Source organism: Strix aluco, chromosome 5, assembly GCF_031877795.1.
Source record: "Strix aluco isolate bStrAlu1 chromosome 5, bStrAlu1.hap1, whole genome shotgun sequence".
In the NCBI taxonomy this organism is placed as follows: domain Eukaryota; kingdom Metazoa; phylum Chordata; class Aves; order Strigiformes; family Strigidae; genus Strix; species Strix aluco.
The window spans coordinates 73,212,450-73,236,652 of NC_133935.1; the positions used below are offsets into that span (position 1 = coordinate 73,212,450).

General features: G+C 41.1%; 2 protein-coding genes across 9 annotated transcripts in view; one reads left to right on the forward strand and one right to left on the reverse strand.

The window, feature by feature from the left end:
- Positions 1–18,001, reverse strand: part of DUS4L (dihydrouridine synthase 4 like) — a 39,339-nt gene extending 21,338 nt beyond the window's left edge. Inside the window, exons 1-7 of one of the 6 annotated variants that reach the window (XM_074827794.1) lie at positions 17,918–18,001; positions 17,102–17,236; positions 16,735–16,856; positions 12,667–12,784; positions 11,080–11,202; positions 9,912–10,151; positions 2,081–2,173 (exon numbers count right to left, since the gene is read on the reverse strand). In XM_074827794.1, coding sequence (XP_074683895.1) covers positions 2,081–2,173; positions 9,912–10,151; positions 11,080–11,202; positions 12,667–12,784; positions 16,735–16,856; positions 17,102–17,211 — 806 coding nt within the window. In that variant the 5' untranslated portion in view covers positions 17,212–17,236; positions 17,918–18,001. Of the gene's footprint in view, positions 1–2,080; positions 2,186–2,333; positions 2,548–2,635; positions 2,696–6,925; positions 8,330–9,911; positions 10,152–11,079; positions 11,203–12,666; positions 12,785–16,734; positions 16,857–17,101; positions 17,237–17,817; positions 17,874–17,917 lie in introns of those variants that run through there. The other 5 variants (XM_074827789.1, XM_074827790.1, XM_074827791.1 and 2 more) reach the window with 5 other exon arrangements.
- COG5 (component of oligomeric golgi complex 5) overlaps positions 8,227–24,203 on the forward strand; it is a 205,739-nt gene continuing 189,762 nt past the window's right edge. Inside the window, exons 1-5 of one of the 3 annotated variants that reach the window (XM_074827780.1) lie at positions 8,227–8,351; positions 19,053–19,192; positions 20,210–20,267; positions 23,840–23,894; positions 23,995–24,064. In XM_074827780.1, coding sequence (XP_074683881.1) covers positions 23,851–23,894; positions 23,995–24,064 — 114 coding nt within the window. In that variant the 5' untranslated portion in view covers positions 8,227–8,351; positions 19,053–19,192; positions 20,210–20,267; positions 23,840–23,850. Of the gene's footprint in view, positions 8,352–18,003; positions 18,120–19,052; positions 19,193–20,209; positions 20,268–23,839; positions 23,895–23,994; positions 24,065–24,203 lie in introns of those variants that run through there. The other 2 variants (XM_074827779.1, XM_074827781.1) reach the window with 2 other exon arrangements.

Below are 24,203 nucleotides of genomic sequence, written 5' to 3' on the forward strand. Positions count from 1 at the left end.
TTTTCCTCAAAAAGTATTGACATTCACATTTATTAACGTTCCATTTCCTTTTGGTGACAGAAGCACGTAAATACAATCCTTCCAAATTATAATACTGTCACCACTATAGATGTACCGCACCTGGCAGTACAGTTCTGGTTGTTTGTGTACTTGCATTTTTATATTGTCAATTTACTTATTCCCCAGGAACTTAAAAGGTTGTTAACAAATTCAAAAAGGACTTGATTATCAAAAAAATGTGCAGGCACAAAAGACTCAAACAATCTGTTTGAAGACTGACAAATGAGTAAATCCAAACTTTAAAGAACAGCCGTTTCATGGCTGCCTTTAATCACTCATGCTTTACTGCCCTGACAGAACCAGCGCCCAGGCCACCAAGATGCATAAGGCAGAACTGCTGCCCTCTGGTACTGTCACAGCAGCTTTTGTCAAGAAGATAATTGCTCATGCCATATAAAAGATAAAGCTATTTCACTCTTTCAGAAAGCACTGTTCAAAGGAATAGCTGAATGCTACAAACTAAGCACAAAAATGTACCATTTGTATATAATTAAAAGGACCGTGTTTAATGTTTGAATAAATTTTAGTAACACTGCAGGTTATGAATTTGCTTTTCAGTCACGAAGACTGCATTCAAGCCCTGTTTATGTCGTAAGTGAAACCTATCTCAGTACTCCCAATGTACTCTGCATGTGTCATCAGCTTGCAGAAATTCTTGCAGCTAGTTTCCTCACATAAACCATTAATAATCTGATGATTATGGCTCCTGTAATACTTCTCCCTTCTTACACAGTTGCACTTGTGATTAGAAAACAACAGAAAATACGAGGACTCAATCTATGTTGAAATGCTGAACTCCTCACAAGCCAGCCTGTAAAAATTAGAGGTTAAATTTTAGAACAGTTTCAACTTCTGAAGTTGAGGAAACATGACTAATCATTGATATCAGCTGTGAAGGATCCATCCATTTTCAATACTCTCCCACAGGCTTAAGTAGTAAAATTCAGACTCTCTACACAGCAGGGGTTTTAGGCTTTGTTCTTCAAGATATTACAGTAAAACCTGCATTCTTCATTCTAAATATATCCAAAGATGCAGAAAGCAAACATGTAACAGTTTTTACACAGCACTAAGCCAGCAGCAATTTTTTTAAAAAAAAGCTTTAAGGTTTTGTCCTACTTGGGTTTTTGGGGGTGTGGTTTGTTTTAAAGAATTACTGATATGCTGGATAGAAATAATAACTCTCTTTTGCCTCTTGCAGAGAAGCTAGCTTTATTTCCTATAAAAAAATTACCAAACGTGAAGAGCTCCTTACAGAAAACAATCTTAAAATAATGCTGTAAGCCAGGTCTTTGCATACAGTAAGAGTAATTACTGCTCTTACTAAGGGCATTTATGTTACAAGAATGAAGTATTTTTCTTAATGTTTGTGTTGCGTTCCAGAAGTATTATAATTTTGTTAAACTATATGTAAGTTTATAGAGGCCTTTATTTCAGTAGACCTGAACTTTTTGCATGAAGCTGAAGTTCATGGTTTTTTTAAACAAATGATCACAAATTTCTTACAGCCCTTACACATGCTATATTCTGTTAGCTTTGAATATCAGATGTCTCTTATCTGTTCAGCACCCACAATGCCTAGTGCACACCAAAATGCTCTAAAGCTGCTCCTCACAAACTTGACAAACAGCTTCTGAAAAGGCTGCACCGTCCTCTCATTTCTTACTGAGCTCATAGCACGGGAAGCCAGATGCTCTCCTGTATGCTGGCTACGACACAAGCCTCCGAGAAGCGGGGGAGATGACATCCCACTTGCTGAAGCAAAGCAACAGGGCTCATCCTGGGAGCCCCGACAGCTGCTCGGATGAATCAGCAGTGTGTAGAAAACAAATAAAGATCCTTAAAGGAGGCTTATGTTTCTTGAAACTCCTGATGCTCGTCTTAAACAGCATTGCTTCAGCTTAATTCACAAATAATTTAAGATGCTGCAAAGCTCCGTGTTTATAAAAACGAAAGTGTACCATCAATGCAGAACAGTGAAAAGACCGAGCTGGGGTTGTGCAGCACACAGAAGTCCTACCTCAGTGGAGAAATAAACGGCAGGCAGAGCACGAGAATTACTCCTATTTCACCGTACAGAAAGGCGGCAACTGCCGTCCACTGGAAAGTCATCGTCCCGGCAGGCCTGCGGAGGAAGGAGCGGCTCAGGCGGGCCCGCGACATCCCAGCCGCCGGCACCATTGCCACGGCGGCTCCGGCAGCCCTCGCCGGGCCCGGCCTGCCTCGCGTTGGGCCACAGAGTTCCAAAGGGAAGTATTTTTAAGTAACTTAACGCAGCTTGGGGGGGTGTGGGGGTCCCACTGTGCTTTCCGGTCCCGAAGCAGCCCCTGGGGCGCAGCGCGTCCGCCGGGGGAGGGAGGTGGGGACTAGGACCCTCAGCGTCGGCCCGAGCCCCCCCATGAGGAGACCGCAGCGCCGCCCGTGCCGCAGGCCGACAGCTCCCTCCCGCCGCCCCGCGCCGGCTCCCGCCCCTAAGCGCTGCCCGCAGTCCCCGCTCCCCCCCTCGACAGCCGGGGAGGCCTGGGCCGTCCCGGACCCGTCCCGCCCGCCCTCACGGCCGCCCGGCCTTCGCAACCTCCTCAGCGCCGGCGCCCGGCTCAACCTGATGGCGGCGACCCGCTGTCGAAGGGGCGCGGCACGGCGCTGGGAGGGAGCGGGCCGGCCCTTCCCGCCAGCGCTGAGGGGCGGGGGCGCGGGGCGGCCGCCCCCTGCGCGCAGGATGTGGGCCGGGACGGGGCTGAGGGACAGGAGGGCCGCGGGGGCCGGGCGGGGAGCCGTGGCCGCCGTCCCAGCTGGGGAAAGGTGCGGACAGGCCCGAGGGGAGGGGACGCTCCCCGCCGTCTTCCCCCCTCCCCAGAGGCCATCCTTGGCTGCCGCCGCGGCTGAGGGCCCGCGGGAGACGTGCAATAAGGACTGCTGAGGGGTTTGTGTGGGGCAGATGGAAAGCCGAGTCTGACGGTAGGCGGGAATTTACTAAGGAGCCACACCTTTGTTGGAAAATGCAAAGATCTGCACGTTGAGAAAGGTTAAAATTTGTATCTTTTTCACATTTAGGGAATGGTTGTAAGCATTTTGCTGCAGGATCTTGCTGTGATCATGCCATCGCTCCATGACTCAAGCTTATTCAACCAGGGAGTTCAACTCTGCTTTCCAGCATGCTCATTAGTTTCTGAAGTTCAGTTGAAATACTGTGTCCTTGTTGTGCATCCCCATGCATTACACTACCTTAATGTATTAAGATTCTATAAATCTGTTTTCTTAAGGAAAATAAGCCCAGTATTCATCAAGACACCACGAATAACAACCAGTCTCAAAACACTGTCAAACAGGCCTGTTTGGACCTCATGAATAAAACAATACTCCTTCAGAAGATCCTGTTCTATCCTACTGTCCTGTGTTGTGCTTTTCATCAGCATAGTGAGGCTGTGAGCACATTATTTCCATACCTTGGTACTATTTTCTCATTTCTTGACCGTCTCAAAATTATGACACCCTTGTAACTCCCTTTCTTTGCCCCTGCATAACCCTCCCCTAATCACTTTCCTCTGTTCTTCCTAGTTTTGCTGTATCTCTACCCACATCCAGTATTTCTGATATCATTACTTGGGCAGTCTTGGCCTTACATGGTATTACTGAGGTATCGATACTGTTATTGGGCACTCTTGGCCCTGCAAATTTCTAGTTCTGAAAGGACCCTCAAAACTACTCTCCAGTTATCTGTGTAGTTCAGTTGTTTTCCACCTAACTGCCCCTTAACCACCAGTGAAATCCAGCCATCCCTCCCAGCACTATCTGCAGCTTTTACCAGCTTCCCACACTGTTGTGTGTTATGTTCAATTTCACATCACATTTTCCACACCCTGTTCAGTTAGCTCAGGCCAGGGCCCACTCAGCAGCTTACTGACTTGCCTGCAGCCCTAACAGATCCTGAAGTGCTTCTAGTGGAAGAGGTTACAACTTGTCTAGCTGACACAACTACCTGCTTTTAGGAATTCTGTCCCAATTAATTTCCATCAAAATGAGACAGATTAAATGTTGTGAATAGCAGTTCTTTGTTACTCTAATCCACTGGAACTGACATGGGGTAGGAGGTTCTCGAATAAGCAGTTTTGAGCTGAGTTGTTTGCAGCTGCTCACAATCTGAAATTGTTTACTCTTAAAATTTCCCAGGTCTGTGGCCTGGGGATGGAGCCAGTGTGTTAACATTTTCCTAGCTGCTGCCAAGCAATGTCTGGATGAAAGGTTACATCCCAAATAATTGTTTATGCATAACAAATATCGGAGAGCCATACAACCTGCCATTTCAATTCAATCTACACAGCAGAAACAGCCTGGGTTTTAAGATGTTTTCACAAACATATTTAACCAGAAGCACAGACAAAACATAGCCTCTTAGTATGTCCTGGTTATTACATTTTAGCTATTGGCCTACAGCCATTATACTTTACTGAAGCTGTTAAAATGTTATTAAAGACTTTCTCTCCTTTAATTCCAGAGCAGTTTCCATTTCTGAGCTGCTTACTCACCTCTTACTAGCACTGTAAGCTGCCCTCCCAGTAGCCTAGCCTCATACTGACAGGACTATATTTGCACATCCCTGCTGTCAGAGACTCTGAGTCTGCTTTTTCACTTCAGGGGCTCCCTAAGAGCTCAGAAAGACTCACTCTGCAGTGACTGCTGTGCACTCCCACTGCAGCTGATGTGTGTTCCCCACCAACCTGGAATGAAATGTGAGGAACAGAGAAGCCTCCCTCAGACATCTGTGAGACTTCCCTTTTCCGTTTCTAACTGAAGTTGTAGAAGTCTGGGTTGTTGATCTAAGGCTGCCTATCTTACAGTGAACCCCACTGTGATAAATATGACACCATACAATATATATAATGGCTGGCTGCTTTAGGAAAAAACTCATGAACCCTAAAACATACAGTTAAAAGAAATACCTTTCTCTCCCACCAGTAAGGTGGCAAAATATTCAGAAGTAGAAGTATGAAATGGCTGTGTATTAGCAGCTAGTTAGAGGACAGAATTCTCTGCTGAAAGAAAGGCAAAGAGAAAGTTCAAACTTGTTCCATTCTAGTTTGGCTTGTATGACAGCTGTCTCATCATCACACACTGCATTTACCCAGCCATCAACCCAAGACAGAGAAGAGATCAAAGAAAAAACTGAACAGTAGGGAATAGAGAAAATGGGATTGTACAGGCTGCATGAGGGAGCTGGGGCTACTGCACCAGGGTAAAAGTTGCAAGGAAGTACAGGTATTATGAGAATATGGCATTGTTGTGCAGGGTGGCTTAATATAAACAGCTGGATTGATTACAGGAGGCAAAGGACCTAAAACAGGAAGCAAAGCTTTGTATCTTATCTTACTTGCAGAATAAAAAATTTGAAAATTAGAAAATAGAAAGAGTACCTGGTAATGTTACAAGTAATATATACAGGGAAGGAATATATCTAGTGCCTATAAACTGGACATGAGCATTTTCTCATATTCAAATGGCTTATGAGAAATATAACCATATTTGAAAACAACACTGGGAGTTAAATAACTAACTCACATCTTTAGCAATTTATGTATATTTGAACACTATGGCTGTTCAGAGTATGGCTTTAAGACTCCAATTTTGCAGTTTATTCTATGTAAACACAGAGAAGTATGCTTAGATGCACACAAAATTCAGAAGGGAAGAAGGCATACAATTCATTTCACCCTCAAAAAGGGATGATAAACTTCCACTGACTTTTACGATAATGCATAATTGGCCAGATCAAGCACTCCTTAATTACTAGCAATATTAACAGCAACCTAGGTCTTGTACTTCAGGCAGAAATCTCTCTGATTGATCTCACACAGGCACAACAACTGCTGCCTTCAAAATCATCAAGTATTCAGTTCCTAAATAGGTCAAGGTATTTCAAGTCCTCAAGTCCTCTAAAATTCCATTTCCCCACTATTACAAAAAGCAAAAAAAGAAGCAGCCTTGCATTTGTGTTACTTGATTATTATAAATAACTTTTTCTTCTCTGCTCCTTGTGGCTAATGGGACAGTTCACAGCAAGTAATAGTTGCTTGCCAAATCATAAAAATCTTATGAAAATGTTAACACAGGGCTTGGTTAATACTTTCAAGACTTCCTTTCTTCTACAGCATAGTTATAGTTTTACTTTTTAATTCTGATGCAGAAGGCTGGAGGCATTTTCAGAACTGAGAAAAACTGAATATTGCTCTGCAGTTGGATGAACTTGTACTGCTGAATTTCCAGTCTCAAAATACAATGTCATGCAGTTGGGAAATACAAATTTTTGCTGTAAAACTGGGAGCTCATAAATTACACAATGAATATTACTTGAGGAAAAGTGAGGCATTAGAAAGAGAAGTATTAACTGCAGAAGACATTGCTGGAGTTTTACCTGGAATGCTATACATAATTGTGCTGATCCAATGTCAAGAAAACATTACAATCCAGAAGAGTCAAAAACCATAGTTGTCTGAAAGAATGGAGAACCTATCGCACCAAAAAAGGTTGTAGAGATTGTCTCAATCAGCCTAGGATAGCAAAGCATGTCTGTAGTTTTCCATTTGTTAACACATCAGGAAGGTGACCGTATCAGATGAGTGACGTAGCTTTGCTGTCTTAAATAGCTAATTAGACTTGATGACTCAGGTCATGCCTTTCAAACTTTTGTTTGTATGCCTAAATCAGACATATCTGCTATGAAAAATGATCAAGTCTTATGTCATTGCATTAAAAAAAAACTGTGAGACTTTAGATATCTAAACAATTAAAAGATTTGGGGAGTAGCATCGAAAGCAACCTCCCCTCTCCCAGGTTGTCATTGTTTATAGTGTAATAAAAATAATTACAATTGTATACAAACCCAAGTAATTTATTTAGAAAATTTAGAACTATTCACTTGAATATTCATAGAAGTATCAGTCAGAAAACTAAGCAATTTCTCGTATGAATTTCTGTGTAAACATATAAAGAAAACAAATTATTTGATTACAAATAATTGTACTGCACAGATTTGTGAAATTTCCCTTGCAGAACAAATGCAGCTGGTGTGTAATGTTATTATCTTGTTCTAATTTTCACTATTTCCCTCCTATACAAAGATTGAAAGCCAAGTGGCTGTCATGCTTTGATAAGCAACATGCTAGCAGGCAGAAAGGACTGCAAGCGCCTCACTGAGAGAATCTGTCAGCTTTTCTTTGACCTACAAAGTTCTGTTTTGGTAGATGACAGGGATTTAATCTTTTATATAATTATTTCACAGTAGATAAACAAAACTGAATTTAGTTAGATTGAACTTTCAAGTCTTGTATTTTAGATTCAGCTAAGTTTGTACTTAGTTTAAACTATCTCTTCATTTTACTATTTCCTTCTTTCTGTCATGGTTTATCTATTCCAGGTTTCTTTTACTATATGAAGTGTGGAATTTTTCTGAGTTGTAAGTAAGTTTAGAAAGTTTTAGTCTGCAAAAGGAACATCTAATTTAAAAGAGGATACTATACTAGGCTTCAAGGCCTCACAGTCTTTAAGACTGAAAAATCTACTCAAATTTAAAAGTACATCTTATGTCAGTTAAAGCAAAAAATTCTGTAATTGCTCCCTTTGTATTCTTTTGGTCTGAAATTCTTGGTATTATTTATAAGTAGTCCTGCTTTTAGAAGGTTTCATGTAAGAAAGGCCCTAGTTTTGCAAATATGTTGCTGTAAGCAATTGTCTGGTGAAAAAGTAAATTAAATTACTGGAGTCTCACAATAATCAATCCTCTGTGTAGTAGCGCATTGTAAATAGAATTCCACCTCTGTGGAATCTGGAGTATCTTCTGAAGTGAAAAATGCTGACATAAAAATACTAAAAATATAAAGTATCACTCTGATCATAATGTTATGCTGTGTTGAAAATACTTCTGCAATGTATGAATGTGACTAAAAAGTAGAAACCCAATTAAAACTTTAACAATGTATCGTCAATTGCAAAATACAAGTTTACACAGAATTAAATACTTTCAGTTATCACACACCATAATGGTCATTCAGATAATCTAGCACTGCTGAGGTACTTGATAAAACATTAAAAACTTTTTTTTCTTGTTTTGAAGTTATCCGTTCCATCATGTACATTAAGTGGTGGTGAAAACATGTAAAAGGAGTTCCATGCTCAAGAGCAATGTCAACCCAGTCCTGGATGCACTGTAAAGGTGTCTCTTCGTATCCTGCAAACATAGCTGGATTTGCTAAGAGTCCTCTAGCCACCATTATACCTTCAAATTGGAAATTAAAGCAGTAAGTTACATTACAGTTTAAATTTGACATTAAATCTTCCTGTGGGTTTTGTATAGCACCCCTTAGGACAACCACCCAAAGCTTACAGACAAGTAATGGGAGAACAACAGGGATGAATGTTATAGCTATACCAGAGAAATCCATTTAACAATCAAAACCTCAGAGTACCTACGACACCCATCAACATATTTCACTCGATGACGTCTCCTTCCAGAAATTTTGAAATGAACACAGGACACTTTCTTCCCTACTTTTTAAACTGCAATTCAATAGTGTTTTGTTTTTATTTGCTACACATACACAAGCCTGTCTTTTTAACATAAAATTATGATGGAAAGACACAAGAGTAGCAAAATGCTAAATTTAGTAATTTTTAGTGCAACTCAGCTGATTCACTGACCTAGAATTTTCTTCCAGTAAGAGCTCAATGTCTCAATTATATAAATCTCAGGGCTCTCGATCTGCGGTAAATCTTTCTGAACGAGCCAGTGTATTTGCAACTATAATCCCAAATTGTCAGATAAACCCATACAAGTTCTACTGAAATTTTTCTGCGATTAAGGGATTCTGTTTTCACTGTCAACATACAATCTATCACACTTAGTCTCTTCTTAAAAAATAGGATGATCAAATAAGACAAATTTTTTTCATTACTGTGCATGACAGAAAAAACCTGATGGTTTATATTTTTGCTATTGAAGGTGGTCAGCTGGGCTACAAGAACATTCTTTTCTGTTATGTATTTATTTCCTTCCTGCTTTGTATTTGGGGGGAAAGTCAGTGCAGCAGATCACAGTTTGGTTCAGCTACTTTCTGTTGTTGCTATTAAACACCAATAGTGTCAAAAGAAACCTGCCACATGAACTTTTCCTTATGACACTAGCTACCGGTCTCTGTCCTGTTATTCTCTAGCTGTAAGATCCAAGGTGTGTAGATACAGATCACCTCTTCAAAACATATACTGAACTTCCATATTGTCTTGAAACCATAGACAGTTGCAGGAATCTACTGTGATTAACTGCAGGGCAATCCTTTACCCCAAAATTTTACCACTGAAGGGTAAGAAGAGGTAAATACATACAGATCTGAGAGTGCAATGCCTTACTGTGTCCTTGAAGCTAACCATCTTAACTGTTAAGTATCTGGCTTAGTATTTCCTTTTCCTGCCATATTCTTTCTTACTCTAAGAAATCTGCTCCCATATGCAGGAAGCAGAGATTTCCAAGTGGAAGTTTACAGTTCTTTAAAAGATGATCAGCTCCGTAAAGAGATGGAATGAATGTCTGAAGGTCCCCCTGAACTCCACTACTGAGTGATGAGAGAGCATAATTAAGCAAAGAGCTTTTGTAATTTGCCTCGGAAATAATTATTTGTGGCTTTGAATAACAGTGCTCTAGTGCTCTGATGATTACAAGTGATTCTGTTTATGAGTTTGCAAGGCATCTAAAATATCCTCGTTCATTTGTCTCCTCAGATGAAAAGCACTCAAATCATGTCCTACTTACAGCCAAAATAAATACTTTGAAATCTGATTTGTAAGTTTACTTAGAAAATAGAGTATGTTTAATCTTACCATCTGCTCCTGTCAAGTGATGAACATTTTCAGCATCTTTTAAAGTTTTAATGTCTCCATTAGCCACAATAGGTATAGACATGCTTTGTTTAATTATTTTAATTGCATCATAATGTACAGGCTGGTGTCTTTCTTCTACACTTCTCCCGTGTACTGTAATCCATGAAACTCCAGTTGCTTCAGCTTTTTGACACAGGTCAACTGTTCTTTTTAAGTCCTCATGGATCCTAAAATTCCAAGAAATTAAACCATTAGATAGTAAGTTGCCTGAACTCTATAAAAAGTCCCCCTCCATAAGGAGGAGTTACCACAGATTTGTATAAGTAACAGTATCAATAAAGAAAATATTACTGTTGGAAGATAAAGATTTTTTTTAAATAAAGACATATGAGTTTTAATGTTTTGAAACCACTATTTAATTTAGCATTTCCCAATCATATCACCTCTGAAAAATACATGGTAAATTTTATAGGGATTGAGCAAGGGTGCCGAAAAGATTCTAAAATAAACATCATTATTTTGCATATTTTGTGGAAAAAATTCTGATTTATAATAGTTCCCCTTTCCTGAATGATTGCAAACCAAGTTGAGACTTAGCTGACAAATATGCAAAAGCCACATGGGATGTGTGGACAAATAGCGGATGAAGTGGTACAAAGCAATGCAAAGCAACAGTTTACAGATTTAGCTAGTGATGAAGGGAAGCAGCTGTGGGGACCAGTTCCCGGTTTTGCTACCCTTCACTTTAGAGTCAACAGCAACTGTGGCTTTGGCCTCCAGCAGCTCAGTAAATCCTTGTGGTGATACAGACTATGCATTACTTTTCTTTTATGGAACCCTAGACCTTTTAACTTCTACTTTCATGTCATGTGGATTGCAAGAAAACTCCAGCATCCAGTATGTTATCTGGGTAAGTGGTCAAAGGCTGTGCTGGTTCTACTATCTAAGTTTGGGATTACTTGCCCCAGATATTCTTTCACCATCTGAGGTCAAAAAATCCCAGCAGTCTTCACATGTAAGGAAATTATTATAACGTATAATATTACTTTAACAGAATTGCATGTATTATAGTGTAACTACTACACTAACATGTTTCTTTAAAAAAATTAAAAGGATTCTTCCATGTACCACAAACAGCACTTAAGTTAAACCTACCTTATTTTAATAGATACTGAAAATCTAGGGTTGTCAATCTGATTCCGTACATGTCTCACCATATCTCGAACTAGCTCTGGTTTATTTATTAAGCAAGCACCATAACCTTCTGACATTGCCCATCTTTAAAAGAAAAAGAACATTTGTGTTTTACATTTGAAAAATGCAGATCAATTTCAGTCAAATACATCAGTTTCTTTCCTTAAGACCTTTAGAATGTGTGGTTGAGTAAACAGAGATAGTACTGGCTGTAGATCGATGATTTGTTTGCAGTTTGACACCAGCTTTTAGATCCTGATTCAGTCTCCACTGTGCTGTTAGAACTTTGGAGAAGTTACTAATCTCTTCCAGTTCAATTTTCTGTATACAAAATGGACTCACAAGGAAGATAAATTAACATTTAATCAACAATGGTTTAGGTCATACATAAAATAAGTAGTTTGATGTTTCCCCTTCCATTAGGTCATGGATTTTTCTGAACAGAAAATGACTCTAGATTGAAAAGGAAGATTTTTGGTTTTGGTTTGGGTTTTTTTTTCAGTAATATTCTGTTTTCCCTCAACTGCAAAACACTTTACTTTGATTGGCAGGAAATAACCTTTGTTTCCACTTAACAGCAGCAGGTTTTTTCTTAAACAATTTTTCTTATAAAGGCAGATTAAGTGCATAAAGTTTTGTTGTTTTGAAGCCAGAATGCACAAGAAACAAAGGATTCAAATGTAAGCATGTAATTTTGGCCTAAAAGGAAGTTACAGTTTGGTATATGTAACTGTAGTTAGCTTAGGAAAAAAATATACTTCCATTCTCAAGTCTCAGATCTCTCCAGAAAGTCTTCTCAGGTACTATAATTTTAAGTCAAGACAACCTAATTAGAAATTAAGTATTTTCACCATAGTATTATCTTTTGCTTTCCTACATTTACTTTTGAGGTCTTCACTTAGAAAAAGACTGCCTGACAAGCATGTAATAAATTGTTCTCAATTGAACCAGTTAGCAAGAATCTTCATTTTTGCATTATTACTCTGTTTCACTGTCAAGACAAAATCTTTATCAATTTATGTGAGAAGATCACTAATTCACTGTACTTATGAACTTAATAAAAGATGGAAGAAATTCTTTTCAGCACTTCCTGAATAATATAATCTGTATAATTATACTTTAGAGACTATCCTTCACTTGCAGAAGTCTGAGACATGAGGGACTTGTCTGGTTATTCTGGGAATTGCCACATCATTTCTCAAAACATTCTCCAAATTATTTGCAGTAAGCTCTTTTTGGTAATGCATATTTAACAGCTGTTGAAAAGGGATGGACATTTCACTTCTGAGCCAACACTCAATATCTTAGAAATGAAAAAAGGCAAGTTGGCAAATACACCTGGTTTTCCCTGTCTCACCATGGTGACAGGCATCTCAGAACATTCAGAACAGTGTCCTGCCACACAGACATTTCTGACAGGTTAAAAAGCTGTTTCTCTCCTGAAGTTTATTTTAAAGTTAGGACAGAAATTAACATGAAAACACAGACCAGCATTCTTTATTCTCAAATTATTTCATCATTATTTCATCAGCTTTTTCAAAACCTTACCTCTGAGGACAGCCACAGTTCAGGTCTATTCCATCTGCAAAAGGGCAGACGATACGGGCAGCATCACACAAGACCTGTGCTTCTTTAGCAGCAAACTGAACAATCAATGGATGATCACCTACTCCAATGAAAAGATATTTAGAGATTTAAAAAAAGAAGAAATTCTAAATATTGAATTTTTTTTGTATATTGAAAAGCTGTCTGGCCATGGTCCTGGACAACCGGCTCTAGGTGACCCTGCTTGAGCAGGTGGGCTGGATAACACAACCTACAGAGGTCCTCCCAAACTCAACTATCTTGTGATTCTGTGAGCCCTAGATCACAAAAAAAAAGGTAGCTGACCAGTGGTTACTAAATGAATATGTCTATCAAGAGAGGAGGGAATTCAGACATACATATGTGTCCTGGATGGTTGTTGGCTCAACATAGACTTTTTCTGACTGAAATTGGTCAGATGCTTCTCTTTCACAAAGATGATATACAAAACTAAGTATTCTCTATTTTTCAGCAGCCTTCATGCTTCCCCTCCCAGCCTGCCCCTTCTTGGCTGCATGCTGCCCCTTTGCTGTGCTGACATGGCTGGCTGTCTTGCCAAGTGGGAAACTTGCTTACAGAACCAACCCTTCAGAAAGGAGCTAAACAACCCACAAGCTTTGCCCTTCTTTACCCCAGTCCATCTTTTTCCTCTTCTGTGCCAGCGTGGCTGGTTTTTATCCACTATGCAATATGCAGGGTTGGAATGAGAACACAGGGGCAGAGGCAGCTTTAGCAGCTTTGTCTCAAGTGGGAAAACAAAGTGTCAGTGCTCCTCAACTTGGGTCTGTTGAACTACTTGTGATTTACTAAGCCCCTGCAGAGAGCCAGATGGTCATTTGGAACATGCTCTCCTCTTTTACAGCTACTGCATTACATTAAAGGCATCTAAAAATATCTCGGTCTTAGCACTCGCTTTCCATATAAACAATTGCTGCAGTTAAGAGGAAGGGAGATATCTGAGCACTGATGGAAGGAGACGATCCAACAAATGCACACAGCAAGTGCACTTCTGGTACTGAAAAGACCACAAGTGCTTCTGAAGGTTTTTCTATTTTAGTGGAAAATAACTAGTTCTTGAAGTAGCAGAGCTTAAGTCAGAGAGGGCAGCAGTACCCTCTCAATCAAGCTGAGACACTTCTAGAAGTTACGTAAAAATCCAGCAAGTAAAAAAAATCCCTTGCATATTTTCAAAACAGTGTCCATTTTAAGACAGTGGTCTAGCCAAAGTTATTTATATTATTGCAGTTAATACTTTGGAATAATCCCACACTCCTAATTTTTGATTGAGCATTAAGTAACAAAAATACAGAGTCTAGCCATATTAAATTTTTTAGCAGCAGCCACAAAGACCTACTTCTATTTTAGAAATACACAACAAAGAAATGTCAATGCCAAAGTGATAAAGGGAACTAACACTTAAGGGCTAACAGGATAGCAATTATTTAGTTGAAACAACATATTTTAAGTCATTGTGTAAGGGGATCTGTTACAGAGAAGTTCCTGACAAGACCAAAGACTTGCTGCCCGAAGCAACTTAAACCGGATGAACTGGCTTTGTGGTTTGGAGAAACGCTGAGGGTCCAGGGGGCATGTGCAAGAGACAGAGGTGAAAAGTTCCACAGTGAGGTAGAGGACTGACTTCATCTCTGAGACCCCGGCCCACGACCACCAGGAGACACTGCAGGCGCAACCAGTAGGAGACCAGGGCGGAGCATATGGAAATGACTTCTTAGAACTCATTATAATAAAACCCGCCTTTTCAGAGAAAGTTTATGAATATGTATAGGCTTTTTTGAAACTATCATGACTATGTAACACTTCGTTGTATAAAGTCAAGACAAATTACCACGGTGGGGCTTGTGGTGGAGAGATCCCCCATGTGCCTCAGCGCTGAATAAAGATACCTACTTTACAACCTTACAGGTTGTGGAGTCGTGATTCCGCAAGTCAAAAGAAGATGGAAAACAGAAATTGCAACTCTAGGCTCCAAACCTACTCTGCTAATTAGAAGACAAAATCCCCAAACAGCCAGGAAGTTAAACATAAAACCACAGTAAAATTTCACAACCTGTTGTGGAGCTACTTGTTAAAAGCATAAATGCTAATAATGTAAATACTGTAATATTGGCAAAGGTGTCTGCGGCAGAATGTTTTAGAGGGCTATAAAATTAAGGCCAGCATGAAAGAGGTGAATAGGGAAAAGATATTGTTTACAACCCTGGAACATTTCATTTTGTACCCCTTGTTATCAGGCAGCAAAGTTACAGCATAAAGGAGTTTCCTCTTTCCCCATCCTTGCACCCTTCAGAATATACTACCTATCTGACCCGTGGAACTTCAATGCCACAGGACATTGTGTAGATCAGAAGTGTAAATAAGTTGAAAGGGAACAAACTAGTGGCTCTGTGGACCTTTGAGCCATATATATTGTCAGTTATATTCTTACTCATTTATTTTTACACACAAAGAATTATTCATGCTTTTTTAGAAGTTGAATTCCACTAATAGGAGAGTCTACCTGTGCTTCCCAATGTGACGTTTCTCTGTCACCGCTGTTCTGTTTGAATAATGCACCACAGTAAACAGCCAGTGCTAAAATAATGAAATATACTTCCCCTGCTGTTATATATTCACTTATGAAACCATCAATTCAGTGGTCTGAATAGATTAAATCGCCACACTTCACAGATCCTACACACCAATCTGACTAGCACGTTAGCAGTGCTCTCTTCATTCCTCCAGTTGCAGCCTATGCTTGTGTGTTCCTTGTTACACTCTTCTACTGCAGCCACTTCATGCCAGCGGATCTGATTCGTTACTGTCACCTCTTCCCACATATTTCATACCACTTTTCTCTTTTGATTTACAGCTAGGACTCTGTACAACTACTTATACCCCTTCTTTTTGTATGTGTTCTGGTTATGTTTCTATACCATGCCTAAAGCCTTGCTTCTCCCCACCAACCCTAGCCATGCTTCAACTTTCTGGTCTCTTCTTGCCTTCTTGCTCTTTTTTATCACCATCTCAATATCTCAAGGAGACCATCAACAGCCCTTTCCACTCCAGGTAATTTGAAACCCTGGTTCAGTATCAGTCCTTGATTCCACCATATCAGTGTCTGGTCTATTTTTTTTTCACGTTCAGCAACCCTATTATTTTTTTTAGAGACTAGAAAATTTTTCCTGGCAATGAGTGAAGTGTTCATCTCTGAAACACACAAGAAACAGCAATTGCTGGGAAAAGAATCTTACTACCATCTCGTACTGGGTCTGGCTGGGATGGAGTTAAACCAATATTGATAATGCACCAGTGTTTTGGCTATTGCTGTACAGTACTTGCAGTGTCAAAACTTTCTCTTTTTCTCACTCTACCTCCCCCTGCCCCAAGCAAAGAAATTGGGAGTAGACACAGCTGGGAGAGCTGACCCAAACTGGCCCAAGGAATATTCCATACTGTATAACATCAAGCTCAGGAATAAAACTGGAGTGGTAGGGGAAGAAGAAAGTGGGTTGGGACATGGAAATTGTGTTCCAGGATGGCCACTGCTTGGAGACAGGCTGGGCATTGGTCTGCTGGTGTGGAGTGGGAAGTGATTGCCTTTGCATCACTTGGTTTTTTCTCCTTCTTTCCTTCACTTATTAAGCTGACTTTATCTTGATCCATGAGTTCTTTTTGCTTTTGCTCTTCCCATTCTCTCCCTGTACTGCTGGCAGAGTGGAGAAGGAATGAGTGAGTAGCTGTGTGGGTACACAGCTGCCAGCCAGCTATGTGTGGTCAACCCACCACACATCTGAATCAGTTTGGAGGCCCTGATTTCAGGTGGAGACAAGGTTTTCCACTATTTAATTTGACACACTATTACAGGAATGTGCTTACTCTCACCTAGAATATTTTTATGGTTTTACAATCAATCAGATATAACAAAACTGTTAACGGAGGTCAAGTTGTGTGACAGACTTCATTCACTTGGCCAATTTGGTTTATCACCACATAAAACATTCTGACAAGACAATGGTTTCTTAAAAAAAATACCTTTGTTTGTTGTAAATTCACTGTCTCTAGCTTTTGCAGATCTCACAAAATCAGCTGCCACTATCATTGGTGTGTAGCACAAATCGCAACTGTATTTCCTAACCAAGGTTCTGAAAGCCAACCTGCAGACACATGAAAATTAAGAGATAAATAGTAAAGTAATTTTTCTGATTAGCTATTCTAAAATGCTGTTCTGACATGCAGTACTTTGGGGATGTCCGAGCATAATCGTAAGATAAAACATGTCCCATGTCTATCTCCATCTTAAATAAAGGAGAAAAAAGGTAATCATCCCTGTTTTTACAGTCAAGATAAACTTCCTCAGAGAAAATACACTGAAAATATAATTGACATGACAGTTACTTACTTTGAATAGCGGACCATAGGGGCACATATTTTTACAACTTGCCCAGAATGAAACAAATCCATGGGATCTTTTAGTTGGCATTGTTTAGTTTCTATGATGTCACCAATCATGTATAATTAACAATTCTTTTAGCATCTGAAAAAACAAACAGTGTTCGCGTGTAAGTAATTCAGCTATTTCTCATACGCCACGCAGCAAAGCATTAGAGCTTAAACTGGACTTGCTCTTTGGTAAAGCATCGCGCAAGAAGTCTGTCACTGACACAGCATCAGAACAAGCCTTCTGCCACCACCAGCTATGACCACCGGCCCTGCGCCCGGCGTCCCGCTGTAATTTATAGTACCCTCGTCGTAACACCCTCGTGTTTTCATTCCTTGCGGCACAGACCGTTCAGGGTGGGAAGGAGGTTTCCAGCCCAGCCCCGCAGCGCAGGCCCGGCTCCGAGGCCGGTCTCGGGGGTCAGGGCAGCCCCTGCCCTGCCCCACAGGCCTTACGCTGAAAGTCTCCCCCCACGTCCAGCGAGCACCGCCCCTGCTTCAGCCTAGGCCCGGCGTCTCTCGTCCTCCCGCTCCAGCTCCCTCCGCCTCTCCCCGCACGGCGGGGGCTGCGGCCCGACCACCCCGGCCTGCGCTAGCTCCCGCGCGGCGGTGCCTGCCGGGTGCCGGGGGCGCGGGCCCGAGGAGCGCCGCGCTGCCGCCGCCGCCGCCCCGGCACACCCGGCTGCCGCCGCCCCTCCCTGCGGCCAGGCCGCGCTGCTGGTCCCCGCCGGGCTCCCGGATCGCTGCCGGCCCCCGCCCGGCCCGGTCCCGCGCTCACCACGTGCGCGAGCGCCCCGCCGCCAACGCCGCCCGCCCGCGGGGCGGCCCCGTTCCGTCGCGCTCCTTCGCCATCATCGCCGCGCGCCGCCGCCCGGGAGTGACGCGCGGGCTCCCGGCACCTGCCAGCATGGAGGAGGCGGGGGCGGGCGGCGGCGCGGCCCCGGCCCCGGCCCCGGCCCTCGCTGAGCTGCTGGCGGACGGTGAGGCGCGGCCGTTGGCGGCGGGGCGGGCGGGGACGCGCCGCTCGCTCGGCGCGGGCGAGGGGCAGCGCCTGACTGTGACCCCGCCGGCGGGGCCACGTCGCGGGTCGCCGGCGGCCCTGAGAAGACGGAGGGTCTTTGGCAAGGGCTGGGCGGGCAGAGCCAGGGAGGAGGTGCCGGTGAACCCCTGTGCTGTCAAGTCACGGAAAGTTTCGGCGCCCGAGGGACGGCAGGCGCTGGGGACTGCCGCTGAGCCTCCCCCTCCTCGGGGAGGGCAGCTCCCGCCGCTGGCGGGGGGTCCTGGTGGCGCGGTCCGGCGAGGCGGCGTGTTCACCTGTGGTCGGTTGCTCCTAAAGGGGGGAAAAAAAAAAAAAGGGCACTGAAAGGGGGGAGACGAAGGTGCTTGGTAATACCAGCGTGCGCTGCCTGCAAACTCGGAACTTGATCCAGAGTCATCACTGCAGTATCATTTCTTATTTTAGTATTTACAGCCAATACCGCTGTAAGAGTCTGTGATGATTTCATGAAGTTGTTCTCATGCCACTTCGATCCTCAGTGATTTGAAGGTGGCTGGTGTGTGTTTGATTATGGTACAACCTCAACGGCCTCACTCTGCTTACACTGTAAAGTTTGAAGAAGAAGATATGGATACTTTTTAGTGTATTCTACTCAAGAAGAGGCTGTGGTGAATAAAGGAACATGTGTCTTTTTCACCATTTACGCCCCACGCCACTCCCCCCAGTCATCAGCTCCAAACTTGTTTCTCTTGATTGTGGTCTCTTCTCAAATCAGTGTCTCGTGTATATTATGCAATGTAGCAAACATATGCTGTTACATTTGTAGAATGTGAAAGTCAGAGAAGTGTATGCTTTAGGTCCATAAATATTATTAAACTGTTTTGAAGTATGAAGGTAAAATCTAAATCTTTTTCAGAATGTTATGCTGACTTCTTCAGAGAAGACTTTGATGTGAAAGCTTATACTTCCCAGTCTATCCATCAGGCTGTGATAGCTGAGCAACTGGCAAAACTTGCCCAAGGTATCAGTCAGTTGGATAAAGAGCTTCATTTACAAGTAAGTTTAAAGCATACCTGTTATTCTGGAGTGGTTGATACAAAGTAGTCAAAAGTTTAGTAATCTTAAGATCTTGTTGCTTCTGAAATTGCCCAGTGTATTCTGCAAGCAGTAACTAAAGGTACAGCTTGCAGCAAAATGAGTTGTGAATCTGACACTTAACTCCGTCAAGCCCACACTTAATGCTCCTACCAAGAAGCCACATACTGCTTTGCTTTCAGTTCCTGCAGCCAATCTCTGTATGGATGGAGGTTCCACTCTTCCTTGTAAGGATGTTCCCTGACTCCAAATTATCATGTCAGCTATCAGAAACTCTGGCCTGTGTTTTGTGATGACAATTGTGAGAAGATAGGGAATGGTTTAACTTGCACCCTTTCACCCTGTGCTGGAGAGTAGCCTTGGCTCTAAGGCTTACCTTTAGCTGGGCGAATATAAGCTATGTTAACACACCTCCACACCTTTAGAAGGGCTTTTGAGTTTGGATAGTAGAAGGCTTTTTGATAAAATCTATGCAGACACCACAAATCCACAGTGGACCTTGCAGTGAGAACTCATGCTAATTTTGTGTGTAGTTTCAGAACCTGCTTCCTCCCACTCCCTGCCCCAATTAGTAAATTCTTTGGGAACTAGTTTCTAAATGTTGTAAATAGAAAAGAAACTATTTAAAATGTGAATATACATTATTACTGTGTTATTAATAAGCTTACCTTTACAATTACTATTATATATGAGGGAGCGTTGAAATGTGATTACTCTGCTGGCTTTAATTAAGATGTCAGCTACGCTGCAGTCACTGACCCTCTCTTCGTTCTGAGCTTGTCGCTTCTGTGAATTAAAATGTGCTCTGAAATCCCTTTCATCTTTAAGGTGTGACTGCTTTTTCCTGTGTCTGCCTAACGTAGGGGTGATGATATTTTAAGGCCTAACGTAGGAATGATGATGATGATATATTAATATTCCTTTCAGGCACACGTACCCATTTTTCTGAGTTGATTTCTCTATTCTGTTTCTTTTAAGGTTGTTGCAAGACATGAAGACCTATTGGCCCAAGCAACTGGAATTGAATCCCTGGAAGGTAAATACTGTTGTGTTTTGCTTGCTAATTCTTATGATGGAGGAAGCACTTTTAATATCTGTGCAGGGAACATCGTTTGCTGCCAACTTTGGCCCCTAATGTTAAGCTTCCAAGGAGTAACATATGGCAGCTTTTTTTTGATGTCAGTAGATGGAGCTCCAGGGAGAAGATTTGGCTGATACTTCTCTGGCATAAATGCTTTGTAGGAAAATGTATTTTGGTAGTCAGTTCTGAGCAACTTTAGCAATTAAGTCTTTTTGATCTTTTAATATATTTTTCTAAATAAGCCTAATTTTGTTGCAACATTAGCTGGTACCTGTTGCTGTAAGTACCAAGTTTGTGCATATGCACGTGTTACATCGTTTGCGAATCTTTAACCAAAGAGGCTTTAACACATAATCTTAATTGCACTGAGATATTTTTTTCTTAGTAAGGGACTACTAAGTTAAATACATACCTTTGTGTTATTCCACTGTTTGGGAACTACTCCGCTGCCATGAGACCCCGCCTGGAGTACTGTGTTCAGCTCTGGGGCCCCCAACATAAGAAGGACATGGACCTGCTCGAGAGGATCCAGAGGAGGGACGTGAAGATGATCAGGGGGCTGGAGCACCTCCACTATGAGGACAGGCTGAGAGAGTTGGGGTTGTTCAGCCCGGAGAAGAGAAGGGGAGACTCAGGGAGTATAGTGATAGGATGAGGGGTAATGAGTTTTAAACTGAAAGAGGGTACATTTAGATTAGATGTAAGGAAGAAGTTCTTCACTGTGAGGGTGGTCAGACACTGGAATAGGTCACCCAGAGAAGCTGTGGCTGCCCCCTCCCTGGATATCTTCAAGGCCAGGTTGGACGGGGCTTTGAGCAACCTGCTCTAGTGGAAGGTGTCCCTGCCCATGGCAGGGGGGTTGGAACTAGATGATCTTTAAGGTCCCTTCCAACCCAAACCATTCTATGACTCTATGATTTTAACATAAACTGCTGACTTTCAAAGGCCTTATTTAGGAGCCATTGAATCTATACAGAAAAATGGTTGCAGTATATTATTCTTGTGCCAGTAAGTCATTAGACCTGCCATTTGTCACTTGCTGGGAACTTGATATGGTTTTGGTTTTTTTTTTTTGTGCAGAAAAATATTTACCTCTATAACGTGCTAATTTGCGTATACTGTGGGATCCAAGCATATCCTCTTTTCCCCTTCTGTTTTGTGACTTGCTAAGTAATTTTTCTTTGTTCCTTCTTCTGCTTCCAGATTTTGACATAACCAGAGAGTTTCTGGTTACTGACAGTTATAGTATCTTCTTAGTCTTTGGAACTTGTTCAATCCAGTATTCGATTGTTAGCCTATGCATATAGCTACAACAATAAAGAACTGCCTATTTAATCTAGCAATGGTAGCCCCTGAATAGCTTTTTAAACAGTTGGAAAATTAAGCATAGGAAGACTGGAATCTATGTTCATCCTCCAAATAAGAAGTAGATAGGATTCTGTCATCAGTCTTGTGATTGATAAATACATCCCAGTCACGATCTTCAGCAATTTGTGCTCAGTGGAATTGTGTTTTCTGAAATCATGGTTGTTTCTGAAGGCATTCCTTCCTAAAATTGCTCTGAGGAAAGAATGAAGTACTTCAAAACAACTGTTCAGTTATAAAACATTTCTATAAGGCAGATGTACTAATTATGCATGTTTTACAGCTAATAACACAAAGTAAAAATAAAATCTATTTCACCTTAAATTTGTTGAAATGTCTCCATTTACTTAGGGTTATGCTCTTTAAGAGGCCTTTTCTGTGTGTGAGGGAAGGAGAAGCATGTAGAGGTTCTAATCCTGAAAAGCATTTGATACTTCAGACTGACGTTTCTACTGATGTCTCCAGTTGTCAGGAAAAACAAAAGCCTATGCACACAAAGATGATGTTTTAAGTTTTGCAAAACTTTCTCATCTCTTCCCTGCTTGTGCGACACGTGATATATGGTCACTGTAGAGAAACACTGAGTCAGGATTCATAAGAAAAAGAAAAGATGGATGTCAGCAGAAATTTTGACTACAAAGTAAGAAATGCATAGCTCTTGGTATGTTTATCAAGAAAGTTAGTAAGTGAAGATTATGGAACTCATTCACAAGGATGCACAATCATTAGGATGTGCAAAAGTGAATCTCATGAAACGTTTCAAATTGATATACTCAGCTTGTAGAGTCCTTTCTTTTTTAGGTCCACGCACTTTTTTAATGGTACACTCATCTGGTGTACATACTCTTTTCTATCTGTAAGTAGCTCAAGACAGGCTAAATAGTATCATCCCCTATCTTATACAGCAGATGGGGAGGGTAGATTGCCATTTCACCCATCCTAATTCTGCCTTCTGGCAAGAGGAGTGCTATATGCTTTGTAGCAATGTCACAGCCATAGATGTAGCAATGTTATGCTGCTGGCCCTCCCCCATTATTGCAATGTAGCATAGAAAATTCAGCTTATTTTGCCAACTTTTCACTGTATCTCATATCTTCATCCTCTGGTGCGTGAGAATTGCATGCCTACCATTCCATGTATAAATGTCAGAGAACGCCCAAGTCTGTCCCCAAGCCAAGTTAATAATTCTGAAATATGGAGAAGATAGGAGTTTGAATATTTATATAAAATATGTGAGATATGGTCCTAGTACAGGACAAGCTGAACAAAACTATTAGCAGTAGTTCTATTAATCTTCCATCTTACTGTATCATATTGCAGTTTTATCCAATTTGATGATGACATGCTTGTAAACAGGGCTTTACAAAAACTTATGTTTGGGAATGCTAACAATAACTGGAACAAAAATAATTTCATCGGCCTGGGTTTGTATAACTTAATTAAATTCTCAGCAGGCTGATTCCATATTGCAAAAAATGACTGCTACCCTTGACTACTTTGCAATTTAACAAGAAAAGAACAAACATGCTTGTGGGCTTTCTTTGTACTGCTTTGCCAAACTAATCTGGAACAAACATGATTAGGGTAGTTTGCTCTGTTTGTAATCTAAATTAGATGACCTCACAACATTGATACTTCTTGCTAAAGATGCTTATGCACGGGAAGAAAACCTTGAAATAGAATTGGTTATCTTCTCAGTCCTCTTTGTCTGTTGTTTTCTGTGAAGTGTCTAGTTACTATGTTAAATAAATAGTGTTAAATAGGTTACGCCATTTTTGTATATCATGTTCAGGTGTTCGTACCAGGTTATAAGCCTTTGAACAGCAGTCCTGATCATCATTCTCTTAGAAAGCAACATCTACTCTAAATATTATTTGAAACTTAACATATGATGGATTTCAGAGTGGTATTTCTTCTGTAGGTTTGTGTTCTCTACCAATAAATTTTCTGTAACATTCAGTAAGCGACCTATTACCTGCTCAGTTTATTTCCAAATATGCTGTGTTTTTTTATTAATTTCAATCTGTTTGAATGCTTTGTTATAAAGGGGGAAATTGTGGTTTTTTTATGCTGAAGTAGTCTGCAGTAGTTACTATGATTTGAAGAGTAGTTCTTTCTATAATTGACAAGTGTTCCGTGTAAAAAATCTGCTTATTTTGCAGGTGTCCTCCAAATGATGCAGACTAGAATCGGTGCTCTACAAAGTACTGTTGATAGGTATGCTGTTCATTATGTAATTAGAAAGTATACATTCTTAATTGTTCTATCATGTTATTTATTAATACCGCTATAAATAAAATTCTCTTCTTATTTTTAGAATTAGAGTCAAAATTGTTGACCCCTACAACAAAATAGTGTCTCGCACAGCTCAGCTAGCAAAACTTCAAGTAAGTTGTATTAAAAATGTATTTAAAAAAACCTCTTTCAAATGTGTCTTATTTCCCAGGTGTCAGACATGGGTGGGATTTTCATTCTCCACTAGCCTTTAGTTCATTGTCAGTATTTCTCAATGAAAATCAGTATTTG